General features: G+C 55.1%; 8 protein-coding genes across 8 annotated transcripts; 4 read left to right on the top strand and 4 right to left on the bottom strand.

The window, feature by feature from the left end:
* Positions 1–14: 14 nt before the first annotated feature.
* PG998_014544 (PIF1-like helicase domain-containing protein) lies at positions 15–1,656 on the top strand (the record flags this gene model as incomplete). Its single annotated transcript, XM_066881360.1, has 2 exons — positions 15–346; positions 411–1,656. The coding sequence occupies 2 exons, from the start codon at positions 15–17 to the stop codon at positions 1,654–1,656; spliced, it is 1,578 nt and encodes a 525-aa protein (XP_066723491.1).
* A 624-nt stretch (positions 1,657–2,280) lies between these two features.
* On the top strand, positions 2,281–5,260 carry PG998_014543 (uncharacterized protein; the record flags this gene model as incomplete). Its single annotated transcript, XM_066881359.1, has 3 exons — positions 2,281–3,990; positions 4,083–4,663; positions 4,819–5,260. The coding sequence occupies 3 exons, from the start codon at positions 2,281–2,283 to the stop codon at positions 5,258–5,260; spliced, it is 2,733 nt and encodes a 910-aa protein (XP_066723490.1).
* Positions 5,261–7,209: 1,949 nt separating this feature from the next.
* PG998_014542 (uncharacterized protein) lies at positions 7,210–9,288 on the bottom strand (the record flags this gene model as incomplete). Its single annotated transcript, XM_066881358.1, has 5 exons — positions 7,210–7,339; positions 7,544–7,931; positions 8,036–8,226; positions 8,285–8,428; positions 8,471–9,288. The coding sequence occupies 5 exons, from the start codon at positions 9,286–9,288 to the stop codon at positions 7,210–7,212; spliced, it is 1,671 nt and encodes a 556-aa protein (XP_066723489.1).
* Positions 9,289–11,894: 2,606 nt separating this feature from the next.
* Positions 11,895–12,930, bottom strand: PG998_014541 (uncharacterized protein; the record flags this gene model as incomplete). Its single annotated transcript, XM_066881357.1, has 3 exons — positions 11,895–12,028; positions 12,098–12,368; positions 12,427–12,930. 3 exons carry the CDS (start codon positions 12,928–12,930, stop codon positions 11,895–11,897), a joined length of 909 nt encoding a protein of 302 aa, XP_066723488.1.
* Positions 12,931–13,927: 997 nt separating this feature from the next.
* On the top strand, positions 13,928–14,527 carry PG998_014540 (FluG domain-containing protein; the record flags this gene model as incomplete). Its single annotated transcript, XM_066881356.1, has 1 exon — positions 13,928–14,527. The coding sequence occupies one exon, from the start codon at positions 13,928–13,930 to the stop codon at positions 14,525–14,527; it is 600 nt and encodes a 199-aa protein (XP_066723487.1).
* Positions 14,528–15,410: 883 nt separating this feature from the next.
* Positions 15,411–15,960, bottom strand: PG998_014539 (uncharacterized protein; the record flags this gene model as incomplete). Its single annotated transcript, XM_066881355.1, has 2 exons — positions 15,411–15,779; positions 15,850–15,960. Coding segments are annotated over 2 exons (480 nt in total), but the record flags the coding sequence as incomplete, so codon positions are not given.
* Positions 15,961–17,835: 1,875 nt separating this feature from the next.
* On the top strand, positions 17,836–18,893 carry PG998_014538 (FAD binding domain-containing protein; the record flags this gene model as incomplete). The annotated part of the gene is made up of 3 exons (XM_066881354.1): positions 17,836–17,871; positions 17,920–18,219; positions 18,600–18,893. 3 exons carry the CDS (start codon positions 17,836–17,838, stop codon positions 18,891–18,893), a joined length of 630 nt encoding a protein of 209 aa, XP_066723485.1.
* A 221-nt stretch (positions 18,894–19,114) lies between these two features.
* Positions 19,115–20,206, bottom strand: PG998_014537 (quinone oxidoreductase; the record flags this gene model as incomplete). The annotated part of the gene is made up of 1 exon (XM_066881353.1): positions 19,115–20,206. The coding sequence occupies one exon, from the start codon at positions 20,204–20,206 to the stop codon at positions 19,115–19,117; it is 1,092 nt and encodes a 363-aa protein (XP_066723484.1).
* Between the last annotated feature and the right edge of the window lie 569 nt (positions 20,207–20,775).

Genomic DNA, 20,775 nt, shown 5'->3' with positions numbered 1-20,775 from the left:
TCAGTATAGAAGAGATGGCCACCGAGGAGACGGCCCAGCGCGTGTTCGAGCTCCGGCTAACGGACATGTTCCCCATCGACAAAGAGGCAGCTATCGCGGAGCAGGATAAGCTAGCCTTCGTCGGCCAAATGCTCCAGAATGAACGACGGGACGGCGGCGGCGGCAACAATTCCATCCCCGGAGACGCGGACGAGGGCGGCCCACCGTCGACCCAGGTCCATTCGTCTAGGGAGCAGCCGTTTATCCGGGTATCGCGGGGCGGTGATTTTGCCGACGCCTTATCGCCTGACTTTTTCCCCAAGACCTTCCCGACGTGCTTCCCCCACGGGCAGGGTGGCCCTAGGGCGTCAGGGGCTGATACGCCGCTGCGAAACATGACGCTGGAGTCCTGGGCCAAGGTGGCACTGCAGAGGCACGGGGGGAGCTGCTCGCGGCACGCGGCGTTTGCCTTTCCTCGCCTTTAACATACTTCTGCGGTCGCGCAACCGGCAGCTCGCTCATGGCCGCCTCCAGCGGCCGGCGTTCCGACGGGTAGAGGGCATTTACGATGGGCTGACGCCGGAGCGACTTCAGCGGGCGGAGAGCGAGATGCGCGAGACCGGCCGCACGACGGACCCCGACGTACTGGCGATCATGAAGGAGCTGTCGCTCTACGGCAGCAGGCATCCGCTGTCCAACGAGAGCCGGCTGTATATGCGGAAGAAGATTCTGGCGCTTATCGTAGCGAGCGGGCTAACGGCGGTATGGTTCACGATCAACCCGAACGATATTAACAACCCGGTCAAGCTGAAGCTAGCGGCCCACCGGGGGCTGGACGACGCAGCAGCGCGGGCGCTGCTCGAGGACCTGAGGACGTCGCTGCAGGCGGCGACGCTCTCGATTCATGACCCCCTTGGCTCGACCGTCTTCTTCTTTCGCGAGATACAACTATTCTTCGAGCACTACGTTCGCGTAGGGCGGCCGTCGGTCTTCGGGAAGGTCAGTGACTATTACGCAACGGTAGAGACAAATGATCGTGGTGCGCTACACCTGCATGGGCTCCTCTGGTTCGACGCCAACGTGGGGATGCCGGAGCTGCTCCGCGATATGGCGAACCCCCGGGAGGCGGAGTATCGGGCCAAGGTGCGGCGCTTTGTCGGTGATGTCTTCACCGAGAGCCTGGACGAGGCGCTCGCGCAGGCCGCGAGCGACCAGGGGAGGAAGACGACAGCCGTCCCGGCGGAGGCGACGCAAGATACCGCAGAGCTAGCAGCGGCCTTCGCGGAGGAAGCCCACTTCGTAGCATCGCGCTGCCAGGTCCACCACCATAGCGCCATATGCGTTAAGTATTCGTTTAAGGACGCGGTAAAGGATGGCGGGGAGAAGCGCATTAGGACTCTGTGCCGGTTCGGGGCCTCCTGGAAGCTAGTGCCGGAGACGGGCTTCAGCGAGGACGGCCTCCTGACGGTCGAGAGAAATCACCCGATGGTGAACAGGTACAACCAGAGTATGGCGGTCGGGCTCCACCACAACCACGACATCACCCTTATCCTAACGCGGTCGATGGGGCTGGCGTTAATGTTGTACATCTGTAACTATGCTACGAAGCTTAGCGCGCCGATGTGGAAGCGGCTGGCGATCGCGTCCGAGCTCCTCACGCTGATCGACCAGCAGTAAGGGCAGGTGAGCGGGCCGGCAGGTGGGATGCAGGAGGAGACACTGTCGTTCTTCCGCCAGCTCTCGAACCGGGTTTTTCTAGCCGGGAGTTGTCGCAGCCCGAAGTTCTCGCATACCTGCTCGGTTTCGGCACCGGCTTGAGCAGTGTACGCTACTGGACGTGGACCCATCTCAACTCGCTCTACTGGGCCTGCGTGCGTCAGTGGGCTGGCTTGCGACAGGCCTTGGCGGCCCACGGGAAGGAGGCGCAGCCGGAGAACCTCTACTTCCACGAACGCGGCTTAAAGCTACCGTACTTAGAGGCATATAAGCACCGTGGGTCGGTCCGTGTTGGAAGACGTCTGCCTCTACGATTACCTCTCGTTCATTACGCTACGGAAGGAAAGGTCGGGTCGCAGACAGCGTGCGAGCGTAATCCCCTTCCCGGCTAAGGCGACGACCTGCGCCGGCTGGGTTCAGTGCCTCCGATTGCCTGGGAAGACGGCGTACCCCATCTTTGACGGACGGCTTACGGGCAGTTTCGAGGAGGCGGACGAGAAGGTGATCCAATGGTAGCTATTTTTTATTTATTCTATTAAATAAGGAGAAGAGTAGGTAGTTTCTAAGGCTGATGTGGTTGTAGGAATGCGGTTGTACACCTCGCGCTATTCGTCCCTTGGGGGAGGTTCGTATCCGACGGAGCGGAACGATATATCGGGGCTGTGGCGGAGACACGAGGAAAGACTGGACGAGAGACTGCGCTTCCACGTCCGCAACGTCGCTCTCCTTCGGGTATCGGTGGAGGATGCCGCCGCGAACCGGAAACTCCGAGGCCTAAACGAGGACTTCGAGGACACCATCGATACGCAGGCCACGCGAGAGCCAGGGTTCGACGACGTCGACTACACCGACGAAGACGGGGCCAAGGAGCGGCAGGCGTGCTGGGACGCCTTCGTGGACGTGTTATCCACCGCCGGCTGGGGGAGTAGTATAAAAGATCTGCCGGTCGGCGCCGCGCTACAATCTCTAGGGGAAGAGGCGGACGCCGCGGACGCGGTAGGCACAAATGACTTAGGCGTAGGTGGCGTAGCTGAGAGCCACCGGGGCCGGTGGTTTTACACAGAACTGCAGGACATACAGGAGTCGCCCCTGCGGGGTTTCGGGCTGCTCGGGCGCGAGGAGGTCGCGGGTATCGAAAAGAGGCAAAGGAAAGAGGACGCCGATGTCGTCGCTCGCATTCGAGGGGCAAGCGACGAAGACGCATCGGCAGCACCGGACCAGGGCCGCGCGAGCGTGCTCGCGCCGCGACAGAAACATGAGTCGGTCGAGATGGAGCCCCAGATGCGAGTCGAGCTCGGGCAGACCGCCACGCACACGGACGTGGCGCTTACGCTGACGAGGACGTGGACGTTGAACAAGCAGCAGGCGCTGGCACTAATGCTACCAGCCGCATTCCTCGACGACCGCGGTGCCCGGCTCCAGGAGGAGGAGGGCCCGCAGCACTTCCAGTACGTCGGCGGCGAGGGCGGCACCGGTAAGCCGCGCGTCATCCACGCGATCCAGGGCCTGTTCCGGCTGAAGGAGGCTGAGCATGCGCTACTACTGACAGGCGCCAGCGGCAACGCGGCGGCGCTGATCGGGGGCGTCACCTTACACTCGGCGACGGGCATCGGCTTCGAGGGCAATAGCGAGGCGGGGAGGAGGGTGTCGGAGGAGGAGAAGCTGCGGTGGAAGAGCAAGGTGATGCTCGTCGTCGACGAAATCAGCCAGGTGGGCGGCCTTACGCTGGCGTCGGTAGATAACCGGATGCAGCAGTACCGGGACGACGCGCGGCGGCCGTTCGGCGGCATCCCCATCGTCGTCCTCTTCGGCGACTTCTACCAGTTTGACCCGGTACAACAAACCAGCCTTCTGCTGCCGAGGCCGCGAGGGTATAGCGATAGGTCGAATCCGGAGAGTGTGGCGAAGCACCTAGCGGCGCATAAGCTATTCCTGCAGTTCCGTAGCGTGGTTATGCTAAAGGAACAGGTACGGGCTAGCGGCTGTGCAAGGCTGCGCGGCTTCCTCGGGCGGCTACGGCGCGGCGAGCAGACGGAGCTCGACTTCGAACGGCTGCGGCAGCGCGTATACGACAAGCCGACGCAGCCGACCTTTGCCGACGGGCTGCGCGCCATCACGCCGCTGAACCAGGACCGGTGGAACTTGAACATGGCTGCCGTCGTGCAGCACACGCGGGCGCGGGGCCAGCACGTCTCCGTCTTCGCAGCGCGGCACCACACGGAGCCGGGCCTCTTCTTTTACGTAAAAGGCATACCGGTTGTCGTCACGCGCAACCTGCACGTCGGCTTGAAACTAGTGAATGGGGGGGCCGTTCAAGGCTATGGGCGTGATCCCGGACACGGCATATGCTATTATCGCCGTCGCGGACGACGTCACCTTCCACTTAGGCCCGCCCCTCGCCGTCCTTCTGCAGTCGGACGCGATCGCCGCCCTGGCTATACCGGGTCTGCCCCCGGGGGGCGATGCTGCTCCCGAGCAAGACGGTGGCGATCCCCGAGGCCATGCGGGGCAAGGGCGGCCCGCGATCACGCAGCAAGCCGGGCTTCCGGTGGGTGACGCACCGCACGGGGCCGCTGTGCACGCCCGCCTTCGCCATGACGGACCAGAAGAGCCAGGGGAAGCAGTATGCAAACGTGCTCCTCAACCTGAAGGGGAGCAAGCCCGGAACCGGACAGGGCGAGGGGGCACGGCCGAGCTTCATGAGCCTGTACGTGCAGCTCTCGCGGGCGACGCAGTGGGAGGGCCTCTACTTGTTCCGGGAGCCGGCGCGGTCGGACTTTATAGAGCCGAAGAACGTGCTGGACAGTGACATGCGGGAGGCGGTAGCACGGCCGGAGAGGCAGGCGAGCGAGACAAGGGCGCGCTCCCGATGGGAGCACGGGCAGAGGAGCTGGTACGCGGCCTGGGACGCAACAGAGGAAGGCGCGACGGCAGCAGGAGAGGATGCGGGCGAGGACACAACGCTCTGGTAGCGGCGAACCACGCCACGGCGCGGCGCCGAGGGCGCTCAGCTCCGTAATAAATAGCGAAGAACCTCGTCGTCATAGCTCAACTCTTAATACCGCGGGGCGACCCCCGGCGCCGCCGCATCAATTACCATGCTATAGGTCCGAGCGGTCGTAGCCTCTCCGCCCGCTTCTCCCCCGCGGCTTGCGGCGGTACCGTAGTCACCACTGGCGGTAGCAGCGCCCGTCTTGACACGGCCCGCAGGCGGCCTGTAGACGACCTTGTAGGCCGGCCAGTCCTGCCTCTAGTGGGCCTTGCCACAGTAGGCGACGCCGCGACAGCGGCCGCACCTTCGGCTAGCGGCGGCGGTGCCGCACACCCGGACGAAAGCGACGAGGCGGCCGAGTCCGGAGCCATACCGTCTCACGATCCGAACGGCCTCCAGCAGATATACTACCCTCGCCCAGCCTTAGCCGAGGGGCGGATGCCGTCAGCCGTCGGGGAAGGAGAAAGCGGAAGCCGGGTCTCGCAGCCGAAAAAAAAGGACGATACAGCGCGACAGACCCCACAGGAGAGGTCAGCTCCCTGGAAAAAGTACAGTGCCGGCTCCACCGTCTAAGGAGGCAAGCGGCACGGTGTGATCGATCCACCGCTGGGCCGAAACGAGGAAACAAAAGGAATGAGAAGAGGCCCGTGCGCTCACGGGCGGTGCGACCAAAGGAGCCTTTCGTTCCTCAAGGTACAGCTCGTTCACAACAAACACACCTTCTCACCTAAGGAGATTCTCATTTACGCAAGCATCATGGACAACGTTGCTGCAAAGGAAAGGATTCAGACCATCGAGAGTAAGTTTAACCGGTTGTTGGCCCTGGTGAACCAACAAATATCACCTAGCCGGCAGTCGCGTCCATCCAACCTACGTTTGCGCTCATCTTCGAAGCAGCCTCCGCCATGGATAGCACAAGTGCTAAAGGCCATACGAGAGGTAACGTTATCCTCTGACTTACATAAACTCAAGAATGAGTTGACCACTACGAAAAGCCACATGTAAGCGGTGAGGCAGTCTTCCAGGACCGCCGCTACTCTTCTTGGCCCCTCCCGCCCAAAAAACCCGACCATGAGCATGCTATGATGGACACGGTACCAGGAAGTCCATCATCTCCCTTGGACTCTGCCTACGAAACTGCATCAGCTACTGTCTGACAATGCGCAGTTGGTAGCAATTGGCCCAGGCAAAGCTCTATCTCCAACGAAAGGGCACCTTCCTAGAGCTCCTCGGCTGGGTCTGCGAGATATGGGGGCCAGTCTGGTTCCCAACATTGCAAGGCTTATAGCGTGCGGAAGTTTCGATTACCAGATCAAGGTAAGCTAGAGCGCCCTCTCACGGGCCACTTTACTTGTCTACCCCTACCTCTGTAATCAAAGCTATTTCCACGGCTGAAATTGACACAAATTCACTATCTTCGGGTATTTCCAACAAAAATACATTCTTCTGCCTCCGTAGTATCATGTTCCGCAGCTTCTCTTGCACTATACGGCCCGTTTGGTACCTCGCCGTCGCTCGTTTCGTCCTCGTACACGACCCTACCCCTTAGCCTCCGCTTAGCCCGGCGCATGTCAGCCATGCGAACAAATCGCTGTCCCGGTGCGATCCTTACCTTCTAGCGTGCCTTTGCTAACTTCCTACCAAGTTTAGCTTGAAGACAATCAACATGAGCTTCTAGGCTCGCGATTTTATTGGCTTGCTGGTCCAGAGCTTTGCTAGCCTTACGAATGAAGAGCGGTTGAGAAGGGAGCTTGAAAGTAGGATCTGAGACAGCCAGCTGACGACCACTCCTCCGTAATGCCTGACCACCAGAGTGTGTTTTGATAGGCGTTGGGGCCAGTTCGGCGACGAAATCGGGTGTTGATTCCCGTTCAACCACTTCCGGTACCCCGGAACGTACCCGGGCAACACCCACATCCTCTAGGATGACATATCTCGACGATAACGGCCTCGACCGATCCCGCGGATAAATCCCAGCCGTTCTCCAGGCGTTTCTGATCACCGAGGGAGTCATTACGTCAATCCTGGCCTGGCGGTATGCCTTCAACATGTCCATCTTAGTAGGCTTTAGTCCAAGGACCGTATTCGGGCACTCCCTCAAGAGACTCCTTAGCCTTCTTTTCAACAACCCGAAGACTCCTACATCCAAAACCTGGACTATATGACTGCAGTGTGGCTCGTAAAAGACTAGCCATATCTTATTTGAGAGACAAAGCCATAAAAAGTCATCGTTCGTATGCGATTCATGGCCATCACAGACCAGGACAACCCATTTGTTGCCGTGGCGAGACCGTATATAAGGAATAAAGATGTCTTGGACCCAATCCAAGGCCGTGGGATTACTGGACCACCCTCTAGCCGATGCTTTGAATCGCCAGTCGTCCCAGAGATGCCGGTTCTGGTCCGGAAACCACTGTCTTTGGACGTCGACCCCCTTGAAAATGACCAGCGGCGGGAGGGCTACCCCGCCGCAACCTACACACTCCAGAGCAGTGATCCATTCGCCCTTCTCAACATCCTTCTTAAGGGCCACATGGCTGGTGGCTTCGGAAATCACCCAATAGCCACCCCCCAACGCCTTGGCCGATGCCCATTTCATCAGTGTTGTAGAAGCGTTCAGGAGGGATGTTAGCTAGCTCGGGCGCATCGAGTCTATCAAACGACATTGATATTTGCCACCGTAGCCCCATTGGCCCGGCTATAACTGATTATTCTCGACCTAGCAGTCTTAATAGACTCGTTTCTGGCCAAAAACGGGTATGCCATCGCTGCCCTAGAGTATGAGAGGCCCCAGAAGCATTTAGCATCCGTTGGGCTATGAGTCTGAACTTGACCAGCGCTGGTGCGAAGCCTAACCTGGCCTGACCGACGGCCCAATATGCCAATTCGGCTTCCAGAAGTGGTGGCAGGACCTGTAGGTCCTTATTGAACTCACTTCGAGTAGGCACACCGGCGAGACGGCGCTGGATGTACGATCGGGAGGCCGACCACGTGCGGGCGGATTCGCGAACAGCTACTCCGAGCTTTACATCCCGAATTGCGGCCTGTGCATGCTTTTCAGTTTCAAAGGAAGACATTCTCATAAAGAGAAGAAGTTGGCGAAGACAATCAAGGTAATATTCAGTGATAGCGAGAGAAATTGATTGACGGATTGACGAGAATTCTAGCCAGGATGCACCGTAAAAAGGCGCGTTCGTGGGGCAAAAGGCGGTGGCCCGTGACGAGGTGGCCCGTGAGGGGTGTCCTAGCTTACATAGTAGTCTACTTGTGGCCACATACTGTCAGCCAATGGCTTGAAATTTGGCAACTTCTTTCAAGACTTCTTCCCCTTGAAGTCCCGACTAGAACTCTCGCTGGCCTCTCTAATCTTCCATGTGAACTCATATGTCTTGAAAGCGTCCTCGTACGAAGAAAGAATGTGCCGCGGCGACGCTCGAGGAACTTCCGCTGTCTTAATTTTGAGTATTGCAGCAAACTCTGAGATGAACGGGTCGTCATTCAGGAAAGAAATCGCATTTTCTTCTTCTGACTCCGGCGTTCTACATTACCAAGATTAGTGGCGTGCGTTATGGAACCAAGCTGCTTTGGATAACGTACCGAGCGCGCAGAGTAGGAACAGTGTACAAGTCTGTCAACCTCAATTGATAGCCGTCGACGGTGATGACAATCTCATTAAAATATTGGATATCATGGAGTGCCACGAGGTGCGACAGGGAACCGAGTGCCCCGTTCGAGAACTTCCTATTAAAACAGTCAGGGGATCAGAAGTTGTACATACCAGACACGAAGCTGACCAGATGGCACTTGTCGCTCTTGGGATCCTCTCTTCTGGGGGTTTTAGATTCATCAATCGCTTGGCGGGAAGGCTTTCCAGGCTTTTCGTAGTGCTCAAGTGCAAACGCCTGCACCGTGTCGAGAACAACGTCACCGCCAAAGTACCGGCAAAGGTCACAGAAGTGCGTTGCCTGCTCTACAATGGGGCCACCTTGTTTGGACTTGTCCCACCAATCGGGTTTCCTTATTGTAGAGTAGGCACATGTATACCTTGCGTTGATTGACATGATTGTCAAGTCATTTTCCTGGATGATTGACATGGCTTTCTGGACAACTTTGAGATACCTAAGCATGTAGCCCACAGATATTCGATTCCCAGATTTCGCCAGCAGATCTAACACAGGAAGCGTCTCGCTTGGCAGCGCAGTGGAAATGGGCTTTTCGCAAAACAAGGCGGGTTTGGAGCCGAAAGCGGCAATCACATTTTGCTCGAGGTCGCGGCCGGGAATTGTGGTCCCACGGAAGTGAGGAGGGGCCCCGAGGATGATGAGGTCAGGAAGCAAACCAAGCCGCTTTAGATCCGACGCTGCCTCCTCAAGAGCGAGATAATGCTTTGTGTCTTGATAGATTACAGCGGCTTCAGATAACGCTTTCTGCGCGAGTACGTGGGTGATACGATCAACGGAAGGATCAACGATGCCGATCACTTGGAGCTGTGCTCCGAGGCATCTCTCAACACGTAGAGAGTGATTCCAGCGAACATTGTCGTTCCCAAAGGTGATGTTTCCCTGGTGGGCTCCAGCTGTCAGCGCACGTTCGGCTTGCATGGTCACACTCGTGTTTCGCCAATTTACCGCCCCAATGTAAATCACAAGGACCTTGCTCGTTGTAGGGGTAGACATTTTCAATCTATGTGCAGCAGGCTTTCTCTTTCTGCTTCTCGTAACTGGCAGGATCTTGTGGCGTCGAAGGCTGTCAATGCTGTCGAGCAACGAGTTGGGTGCGCGCAGGTCGCAACTTAAGTGATCCGAAGCTTAGGCTTTGCGGGGCACTCCTAGTCCCACACACACACACACAGTTTATTAACGCCCGGGCGGCGAAGCCGAAAGGGCAACTAGCGCTAATCTACGGTACATTCTTGAATCGCTTACTTGTCACCTAAAGCCCATGCATGCTCCATTTTCAGTTGGTCACTCCATTTCCGTCAGCACTTTCCTATGGTGTCCCATCGGTGTCGTCAGAAGCTTCCCTTGAACCATCCTCGCGTGCGGCTCTTGAATCGAGACCACTGTCGCATGCTGTACTTCTTCATCGTTGAGGAGACTGTCGTGTACGGGTCCTTGCTTCCTCACGTTGTTTTGAATAATACGGAACGGTTTAGTCATGGTTCGATGGGTACAGCTTCGGACAGTGTCGGCTAAACCACTCGTGTGGTCCTCCACATGGGACGCACTTCAGAACGGTTGCTTCGCAGCCATGGTGGCTGTGTCCCTGCTTTGCGCATCGTCCGCAGGCCTGGGCGTTTTTGCACTGGAATGCCTTGTGTCCCACCTGCTGGCAGTTGTAACACTGTTCCGGCCGCTCTCGTCGCTCGAATACCCTCGTGTAGCCCGACTCGCCTCGGCGTAAAAGAAACCCTCCTCGAGGAACTTCCGCGCCTCGGCCGCCTTCGTCAGGTAGACAACCATGGATCCGTATGCCTTCCCGTTGTCCTTCCGGCTCAGCCATGCCACCTTGGCGACTGTCGTCTCGTTCTCTTGCCCGAATGCCTCGGCCGCTCCGTCTCGGATCTCGTCGTTTTCGTTGAGGACTGCTGTGCGCCTGACACTGTCCACCTTGATCGGGTATAGTTCGTCTCGCAGGACGCGAGCTCCAGACACGTTCGTCTTCTCGGCGGCTCGCTTGACTAGTCGGTGCTCGGTTTCATCTCGGCAGACGATCTTGATGCGTTGGGGCTTCCTGGGGTCCATGGTCACGGCGCGGCATCGCCAGTCCTTCTGTTCTCCCGTCGCTCGCATCTCCTTCTCGATGGCGGCCCGAACCGTTCCGGCGGTCACAGCCGCCCGTTTGTCGTCCTCCATTCGGGATGTGTCGATGGTGCAGTACAAGGTATCGGTGAATGTGGAGGGTGTCGTGTTCATCGAGGTAAGCGTGCCTACGTTGCTCGGCTGGCTCGTCGGGGGCGTGCGTGCGACTTGCGCGTAAGAGGCCTGAGGGTTCGTCTGGGCGCTGCCGGCGAGGGCCGCGCCATTCCTGAGTTCTTCCAATTGCTGGGTGACGTTTTGAAGCTCGGCGGTGAGCCGCTGGATGATTGCCTGCTGGTTGTTGATGATCTCTTTCAGGTCTCGGATTTCGTTCTGGGAACTGGCCACGAGCTCGTAGATGCGCTGCAGCATCTCCGGTCCGATGGCTCCATTGTTGCTCGAACTTGTCTCTTCTCCATTGTCGCCTTCATTCGAGAGTAGCGCCTCGCGTGCTTTGGCGCTGGGCTTCGCCCGCTTCGCTCGTTTGACCGACATCGCGATAGAGTTTGGCGCGTCCACCACGATCTCCATCTCTGCACGGTCCTCCATTGTCGCGTCGGACGCCCGCCGCCTTTTCATCCAACTCCCCTCTCAGTAATGGAATAACAAATAATTGAACAATGATAAAATAAAGGCCCCCCCAGTAATCCCTTTGTTCGTCCTCACCCAAAGCAGTCCGAGATTCATTCCTCCACCTGTACACATGGGCTATACAGTGGGCTTGTACTTCATCCCGCCCTAGATCCATGCAGTATTTTGTGGCTCGCCCTTGTTAGGCTTCGAGTCCTCCCCCAAGTAGCAGCTGCATCGTATGAAATTCTCAATAATGCACAGTTGCTACTTTACGATCTGCAACAGATGGCGCCCTATTTTAGTAGCTAGACTAACGCTCCGGGTCCGGACCATGAGAACACAAATTCTGAACAAAGCACAGACTGGACTTGATAGGGCTGGGCATCCGAGGGTGCTTCCGGATTCTTGTGTTATTTGAAAGTGCATGCGGAATGCGGAATCACTTTGGCGAGGCAACATAAGGGTGTCTGCAGCAACCGTTATACCCAATTACAGCAATGATAATTGGCTGATTTTGTTAATGAAAGCTTGTGAAAAGTACGTGTAGCCACAACATTATGCCGACTGCTAGTGCAGTTGGCTGAGGTTCCCATCTATGACGGACGGCACAGGTCTTGAAACAACGACTTTGCAAAGCCTTGCTCAAGGGAGAAGGCTCGCTTATATGTAATTCTATATTGACATACTGGATAACAGGGTATGTACGAGTCGGGGGGGGTCGTTGAGTGGATTGCTTCGTGAACTACAAAAGGGTCCCGGGTTCAAAACATAGCTTATTCGTGCAGCAGACAAATATATTTTAAGGTAATTATCCGCTACAAATTCGAATTAATCTACTAAGCAGAAAGAGCTTCAAGCAAGATCCTCTTGAGCTCCTGTCCATCGTCCAGAAATAAGCGCAGACTCTCTGCCATTTTTTCAGAAGCCATTCTGTCGCTGAACATATCGAATCGAAAGCAGGCTTCGTTCGCTGTGTATCGCAATAGCACAGATGATGATGTATTTGGTACTGGTGCTATTCCATACAGTTAGCAACCACAATTTCTCATTGAGGGAATGGGATTCATGGCTTTTCTATCGGCCAGATGACGGCACACTGGGTAGCTGGCATGCTTCAGCTCTTCTAGCAGCTTGACATTGATGGTCATGAGCTGAACACCAGCCAGCTGTATACATTCGTCGAAGCTGCACAGGCTAGCGGCCATGATCTCGGTCTTAATGCTGTTTTCCTTGTAGTAGTTGTGTATTTCGGTGACGAGTTGAACACCAGGGTCTTTTATGCCGATGTAGTCGCGTTCTGGGAACCGATTCTGCCACCAGTCAGTCCATGCTTCGTCCAACAAAAGGAGAAATGAGAGTGGCGCCAACCTCGACTGCAAGCTTGGCCTGGACAGGGGAAAACAACAGTGTCATATTGCAGTAAATTCCTTCCGATTCGAGGATTTTGCAAGCTTGAAATCCTTCCCAGGTAGATGCGATCTTGATTAAGACACGTTCTTTAGAGACGCCGGTTTCTCTATAAAGGTCAATAATGCTCCGCGCCATCTCTACCGTCTTCGCTGTATCAAAAGAATGGACAGGGTCGACTTCAGTAGAAACGCGACCAGGAATGGCATGGAGTATCTCATTCCCAAAGCCGACCAGCAAGCGAAGTAGAGCGTGCTCCGCCTGTAGAATTGGGTCCTGGGACTTGGATTGGCCATATTTTGCAGCTTGCTCTATGATAGTTCTGTACTGAGGCAACTTGGCGGCGTGGAGGATGTGAGACGGGTTCGTAGTGCCATCTTGTGGGGTGTACTCGCGTAGCACGTTGAAATCGCCAGTATCAGCCACAATAGTTGTGAACTGGCGCAATTGCTCCAGCGTGGACATGTTTGCCGCTTCCGAAAATAATGCAACTCTTAAAACGATAAGCAACTCAGTAGTCTGGCCTTATCTAATACATCAATATCTGACTGGATATGCATCCTGCACGAATCGACCCTTCTAAATAGTCGCAACAGCCGGTGATTGTATTACCGGCTGCTATCCCTGGTCCGGTTGCTGTGTCCGGCCGGCGCCGGTCTCCTCCGAGAAGCCAGCCCTGACAGAGTAAGCTTTGTCCAAACTCGGCATCTCTAATCATTTTACTCACTAGCCAGACCAAGCACCGCTCATAGTCAATCTTACTTGTTTTAGGAGTCAATTGCCACATGTCTAATATTGGAGTCCTTCCCTCTTCATAATGAGTCTCCTGCGAAGCTTGCATAAGAGCAGAGCATCATCTGCCAGATATCCTATCAAGCCCAGCTTCCAACTGTTCACGCTTCCACTCTTATTTGCACGCTTAGCTTCCAGCATGTTGCCCGCCACTGTGGTAGGTGTCACTGCTTCCCAGCTGCTGAATGCCAACAGTTACGTGAGGCTAGCTGACTATTGTCGACTAAATTAGTTGGAAGACCCGTCACTTCTGAAGAGCGATATGTGCTATGCTAAGGGCGAATGGGTCAAGGCCGCGTCGGGCAAGGCGTTTGAAGTTATGGTCGAGTCGACACCGTCTAGCAATAGGTCGCTTCTGCTACTCCCATCCTGACAATTTGTACCTCCTGTATCGCTAACCCCGCGCGTCAACGCCATAGTGATTATTAATTAGTGATTCGACGAACTGCCTCGCGTCGAGTCTCCCCGAGAAAATAAGAAGTTCCTGTAAATCATCCTCTAGCCTTGCCTCAAGCTCTACTAAAGTCATTTGGAGAGTAATCAACGACAAGCAAAGGAGAAGGGGAAGAGGGACGTAGCGAGAGGCCGGATGAAAGAAAGCAAGAGTTGGTGCTGATTTACGCTAACCATTACTCCTGCAGGAAATGCACCAGATGCTGTGCGCGACCAGATGATGCGACACGACCAGAAGTTTTTCACATTCAACAACGCCTACTTGAATCAGATCGCCAACTTCCATCTGCAGAACACTTTCCTGGAGGAAGAGCTGGAGACTCAACTGTTTCGGCTTTTCGCACATGTCAGTCTGACCCGGGATCCCCGGGCTGTGAGGGATATGGTTCCTTATGAGGTATGGGCTAACTGGCCACCCGATCCAGAGATCCGTGAGCTGGAGGTCCAGCGAGCGGAGCTTAAAGGAGGCCAGTATCGCTTTGATGGCCGCGAGGATGAGGACAAGATCTGGGAACTCACAAACCAGATCGCGCAAAAAAGGTCGCAGCGCGAGAAACGGATCGTTCAGGAATACCGCGAGGCAAGCAGAGGGGGCGAGGTAGAGCAGTATGAAGAGCCAGCCATCGATCTAGTCATCCCCGAGCGTGCAAGATTAGCCGAGATCCTGTGTCACCAGCCTGATGATCTTTGCGATGAGGAAAGAACCCGGCGAAACATCAAGGTTGTCGACTTGTACGTAGCTCTATGCGGTAAGAGGGAAAGGGTCAAGCGAAGCGAGCCCAACCCATCACCTCCGTTGAGTGGTCCACGGCCATGACGCTCGTCAACCCCCAAGCCAACCCCGAAGTCGAGGATAAACCCAAAACAGATCTGTTTCCTCCTTTTGGAGGCCAAACAGTGTCCTGGTTGTATTGGCGATAAGCGAATGACGCGAGAATAACGGACCTTCCGGTACTGTCGGTCTACCAAGAGGAGTGACCACTTCGACGATCAGCATTTGGAGGCCAAGGATCGCGCCGAACGGCTTGGTGAGCTTATCCAACGTGGACATGAGAAGTGCAAGGGGGTAAAGCTATATACTGTAGATCACTCTAGGAACCACGTCAAGTCCGTCCACGCAATCACGCTGAGGACGTCCGAGCAAGTCCAGCAGAAGCGATCTCGAAAGATGAAGCTGAGATGGTCTCGCGTTGCCCAATATTCACTAGAAGACAGTTGCAGCTGAGGATAACCATGGCAGGGTGTGAAAGATCATGGTCGGGATCTTTTCTTACCGGGACTAAACATAGCCTTTCCCTAAATTACAACATTTCAAAATCTGAAAACCTTTCTCGCATACCATACACAAGGCTAACATCGCGACTCCATTGGCCGAGTCGGATTCCCAGTCCTTTAGTGAGTCGCCTTGGAGCAATGTCCTCGCAGTCCTTGCTTCACGATCGTGGATCCGGGATATTTCTAACACCGCGGGGACTGGGAACCTGGGTGTCTCCATGCATTCACGTACGCAGGTCATTCGGGGCAAGGGACGTAGTGGCGATTTCGCGCCCCAAATGATCTTGTAGTAGGCCAATTCCCCTCTAAGCGTACATGCATCATCAAATCATAGGCAAGGAAAGGCAGTGTCCTGAAAATATCCTGTACCTCCTCTTTGTCTAACAGTTCAGGATATTTGTAGAATGTTCGTACAACAGCGTCCCTTATCCTTTATCAGTCTCAACAGTGGATTGGTATGCCACCTGCGTTGCCTCGAGAAGAGCGTTACTAGTCGAGTGTTCGATGGTTGCCTCATTGAACTTGAGCAGTGCGAGTGCCTTTAAGCCATTGATGAGATACTTTTCCGCTAGTACGTATACCTTGGTGTGGATAATGAGCTCGTTTCCATGTGGGTATATTGGCTGCAAACCCTCTGAAAGTCCCGCTTGATTGTTTTCCTTTCTCTCGAGGTCATTCTCGGACTGCTCTCGTGGGTACGAAGGATGGTAGTTGAGATTGTAGAGGTAGTAGATCATGAAGTCGACAGCTTTGTCATCGTCATCCGAGAGGCTAATTTTGCCCTCTTTTGCCTCCTGGGAAAGTAACAATAAGCATCAGTTACACCATTTAAATGCAGAACCTAGTCCAGATCGTGCAACTAACATTGAACCCATTGCGACATGCTGCAGCGAAAAAGTCAGACCGCGGGCACACGATTGACCGATGGACTCGGTGATCTGTTCCGCCGCAGGATATGATCAAATCCGAGTATTCTCCTGTAGAATAGAGCTTTATAGTGGCATAATTAGTAATAGATATGTTATATGTATAGCAATGTGCAGAATAGGGGGGGGACTGAGCACTTTTGCAAGCCGGTCAACAGCTCTTTCGACGATTCGTCCATCCCAAACACTGCCTTAGCGGACGAGCCAGTGATTTGTGACTCGGCTGTAGATCTCTGGGTTCGGATAGGTGCAAGGGGTCTAAAAAGGTCCGGGAATTTTCGTCGCGCAGCCTGTGTACTTTGGAATATCCCGTCTCGTAGAAGAGATTGTATAATGCCGACAAGGTGTGCTGAAAGATGTGTAAATGAATAACGTCGTTGCAAGTATGCCCAGATTGCTTTCTGTTTTCTCAGGCTTGAGCTTTCAGAAGTTGAGAATTCACTTTCCATACAAGATACACTCTCTATCTCTGGGCTTTGCAGTATTCATCCCAGTATAACTCTCCCGGATGAGTCTAATTTATGGACGGAATTGGTACTGCCATGCTGTTGTTGGTGACTCCCATTAAGGCCAGAGCTCGTGCGGGGTTGAAGCGACCCGATCCTGTCAGACGCGTGATTCGTTGTATCTGGTTGAACTGTCTGTCTGTGGTACAACGCGGTTGTTCCAGTACATATTTCCCTTCGTGGGTCCTGGTCGGGTCATCGGCCTCCAAGGTACCGATACCTTCCATCTGACAGATCCACCTCCTTTTGTAAAGGTCGCCAATCGTTACATTGAGATTGCGCAGCTAGGGTTGCCAGGCTATTAGTAGACCCAGCAATGGAGTCAATCGGCACCCAGCAAGACTTCCGTAGGGCTACACATTTGGCGCTGGGTCAACCGCTGCGCTAAGGTGGTTTATTTTGGTAGCATTGATGCAGCTATTGTTGCGGGAAGACGGGTTTTATTAGCAAAGTATGTTTTTCACCGGACCACCCAAAACTCAAATAACACAAATAACACAGCACCAATCCTGCCAATATAGCTGATGTCCACTTGGTCAATTCATCGTCATTGCAACTAACCAGCCATACTTAATCTGACTGGCCGCATCTCTTCTTTCGACTCCCTCTTGCAACCCCACCCTTCGACTTCATTATCACCGTGTTATTAATTGTACCCGTCGTTGCCACAAGTGGCGCTCCTTAGCAATAAGGCATCAGTAGCCTAGGTATTTAACGCACCCTCCCTTCATGAAACTTGAGCGCTTTAACAACGTGCCCATTCCAGACTTCAAAATGCCAACATATCTCTTTTGCACTAATCTGACGAGAGACTGCAGTCCTTACTTATCACACCCAACACCATGAAATGACGGCTTCCAGAATGCTGCCCATCCAGCATGCGTCTGTCCGACTCGCAGCCGGTTCGATACGACTCCTCCTTTCCGACCCGGCTGGATTCTCCGTCAATGCGACTAAGCTTTTATAAAATCCCGGGCTGCAACGAGAGAACTGCCAACTGTGGTGGCTTCGACATTACATTGGGACACCCAAACGGTATCACCCTCCGAGGAACAAGTCTAGTGGGCGCTTTCCGTGCTGGAGGACTGGGGAGATAACCTCCCTTGTTTTCTGAAACCAGGAGGGAGTCTCAGGTGCTTTCGAAGCCAATTGCCATCCCGACATCCCATTCCCAAAACAGCTGTCTTGTGCCAAAGATGCTGCTTGAGCGGCCCGTTTTGTCACATTCCAGGGCGAAGACCGTACAAATGGTACATTCAATATGGCAAGCACCGTCACCCGCCACATTGATTCGCGCTACAATTCAGAAACCGGGTATGGCAGGAGACCTTAACCGGCAATTTGACCTCCCACCCTATGTCACAATGAGCCAGATGCATACTCACTTGCTCATAGCACTTGAGAAATAGAACGAGACCATGGAAGCCATTAACGACACCTTGAAATTCGGACAGGTAAAGGGCGTACTTCGCGCGTACGAAATCTACGGCCGCGGGTGGTAGGTTCCCGGCAAGAAGGGCCCCCACGATTACAAGGCTTGGGTTCGCAGACAATACACGGCTACAGTGGAGGAGAGCGTGGAGATCCTGGACTGCCTGCTCCAACGATGGAAGGCCGGTGTGCAAAGAAGCCCACCTGCTTATATCACGGAAGCAAATGCTAGCATGCTACGAGGTGGTGCCACGTGTTTCTGTCATCTTCACGAACTGGACAAGAACCTAGCACAGACGTTGATGAGATCGTTCTTTAGAGAAGTCTATGGAATACGCTTTGGTGCAGCTACCCTGTGTGGGCAGCCCATGGTAATCTTCTCATTGCTTATGGGTGTGCGGTTTCCTCCCTCTTTGTACTCCACCCTGCGTTGTCTCTTGTTCTTTGGAGAATAGATGGCGGCACGGCTGTCTTTTGGCTTCAGGCACCAAGTCAAATCTCACAGCTGCCATTACATCTCTCGACAGGCCGAGCGCTGCGAACCCAGTCCATAGCTGCCCACACCTGTTGGCCTACTGGAGTGCAGAGTCAGAAAAGTAGCAATGGCGCATTAGCATGACTAGCGGGCCAGGTCCCCCATGAAATAGATATAATTCTAGGCAACTTCATCTGTCCTGAAGGTTCCGAAAACCTGGTCGACGTATTCTACGGCGACGTGGATTCGAGTCTGGCCGAAAAGGTGAGATCCCAGCTTCATCCGCAGAGCGTCAAGTCGTCCAACGACGGAGCCGTCTTTGAGCTGCGGGCCTCGTACTTCGAGATGGGCTACATCTTCGCCGAGGAGGACCAGGCCAACCCGCTTGCCGCCCAGAAGCGGTTCCAATCCGCCTTCCCTGCCTGTTCCTTCACCGACAGCCTGAAGTTCAGCCACTCGCCTTTTCTGAGCATGCCAGCCAAGGTCGCTGCTACTCTTTTCGCCCAGGCTGCGCAGTCTGCTCAGAAGTCTGCGAAGTCTCTCCTTGCATCGGCGAGCGCTCAACAGTAGGCCTACTTGCCGAAGGGCCGTAACCACTTAACGATAAAGCGCTTCTTTTCGTATTACACTGCCCGTATACTTCTATAATCAAGGAGAGAATTCATTAAACACTATTTCCTCCAGTTACAGGCTGTTATCTTATAAGAGATTCGATATCATGCGAGCATCTGCTGTGCCCATACCCCCGCCAAGCTTGTTGAACCCGTGGTCCAACCTTTCATAGCCACAACTTATTGGAAAACTGGGTGGTCCCCAGGCTCGTCGACTCCAAGCGCCGTCTTCCCGATACCCTTGCCGGCCTCGGTTTGCTTGTGTGCCTCGCGAATGTTTCCGAGGGTGAGCCGCTTGCGCTGGGTAAGGTGGCACTTGATGGTGCCGTCGTCGAGCAGCGACGCCAGCTTCTCGTACCACTCGCGGTGCTTCTCCTCCTGGTCGTTGACGTAGCCATGGTACGCGCCCGTGGCGAGCCAGCACCACGAGAAGGTCAGTGACTTGCTCATGCACTGCGTGCCGTACATGTCGAAGCGCGCCTGCACGATGCTGCACATGCGGCCGAAGGGTGCCAGCAGGTCCGCGATGGGCCTGAGGTACTGCTCCGTGCGCGACGTGATGAAGGCGTATTTGAGGGGCATGTCGCCGGGCAGGTCCAGCGCGCGGATCTGCCGCACGATGTCGTCGCGATGGTTGACGACATGGGTGGCACCGCCGACGTCGCGCGAGAAGGACTCGGTCTCGGGCCGCGACGCCGTCGTGATGACGACGGGCAGCTTCAGGACGCGCCGTGCGATCTGCGACGCGATGGCGCCCATGCCGCCGCCGCCGTTGATGATGATAATGGCGGCCTTCTCTTCGGGCTGGATGCCCAGCCGGTCCACGAGCCCCTCGTAGGCGGTGGCGTAGGTGAGTGGCATGGCGGCGGCCTGGACGAAGTCGAGCGAGCGCGGCTTGTGGCCCATGTGGCGCTCGTCGACCAGCTGCTCTTCGGCGTAGCTGCCCTGCAAGACGGGGTTGCCGAGGTAGTACACCTCGTCGCCGACCTTGAAGTGCCGCACGTCGGGCCCGACCTCACGCACCACGCCCGCGCCGTCATAGCCCATGACGTGGAAGTTGGGCTCTTCGCCCTTGGTGAGGCCCCGCACACGCTCATAGTAGTCCGGTGGGTCGTCGTAGGTCCCGCCGCGCACCTTGATGTCGATCGGGTTGACCGACACGGCTTTAGTCTCGATGCGCATCTGACGTCCCGTTGGTGTCGAAGGCCTCGGAATCTCCCGGGACTGTAGGTTGTCGGGAGGGCCGTATTGGGAGACCCCGATGGCGTGCATCGTGTTGGTTGTTGAAGGGGGCGTGTTTCTTCCAAGTATAGCCGGGTAAATAAAATGAGTTTCTGTGGTGTTTAGAGTCAAAACATTTAAACGGACAATCAAACTGCAAGTCGGGATACAATTATTTATATTTCTGAATCCTGCTGCCGTGACGTTCTTATGAGATCATAACTGTGTATTACTATGGGTTAGTCCACTATTCCAATTGCCGAGATAGGTCCAGTCCACGCAAGTGGGTGACAAAACAAGCCCACCGCCAAAGTATGCCGTTATGCCGCGAAACCTGCAGTACAATTGCCCAGGAGACTCGGCCCTTCGGACTTGCATGCTGTACTACATCACCATCCACCCAACTTCCCGACTGTAGGGGAGAAGCGAAAGGAAACTCCGCTATGGATGCGTGCCACGACATTGGGATGCATGTTAAAAAAGATCCCAGGCGTTAGCGTAACATCTGGCTGGCCTGCTCCGTCCATTCCAGTTAGCCCAACCTGACGATGCTTCCAGGGTGGGATGGGGGATGCGCCCAAACCAATCACCACCCTTGGCCTCCATGCGCCAAACACTGG

Source organism: Apiospora kogelbergensis (genome assembly GCF_038363985.1).
Source record: "Apiospora kogelbergensis strain CBS 113332 chromosome Unknown utg000012l_segment0_segment0, whole genome shotgun sequence".
In the NCBI taxonomy this organism is placed as follows: domain Eukaryota; kingdom Fungi; phylum Ascomycota; class Sordariomycetes; order Amphisphaeriales; family Apiosporaceae; genus Apiospora; species Apiospora kogelbergensis.
Note: the sequence above shows the minus strand (reverse complement) of the source record. Positions and strands in the feature narration are given on the sequence as shown.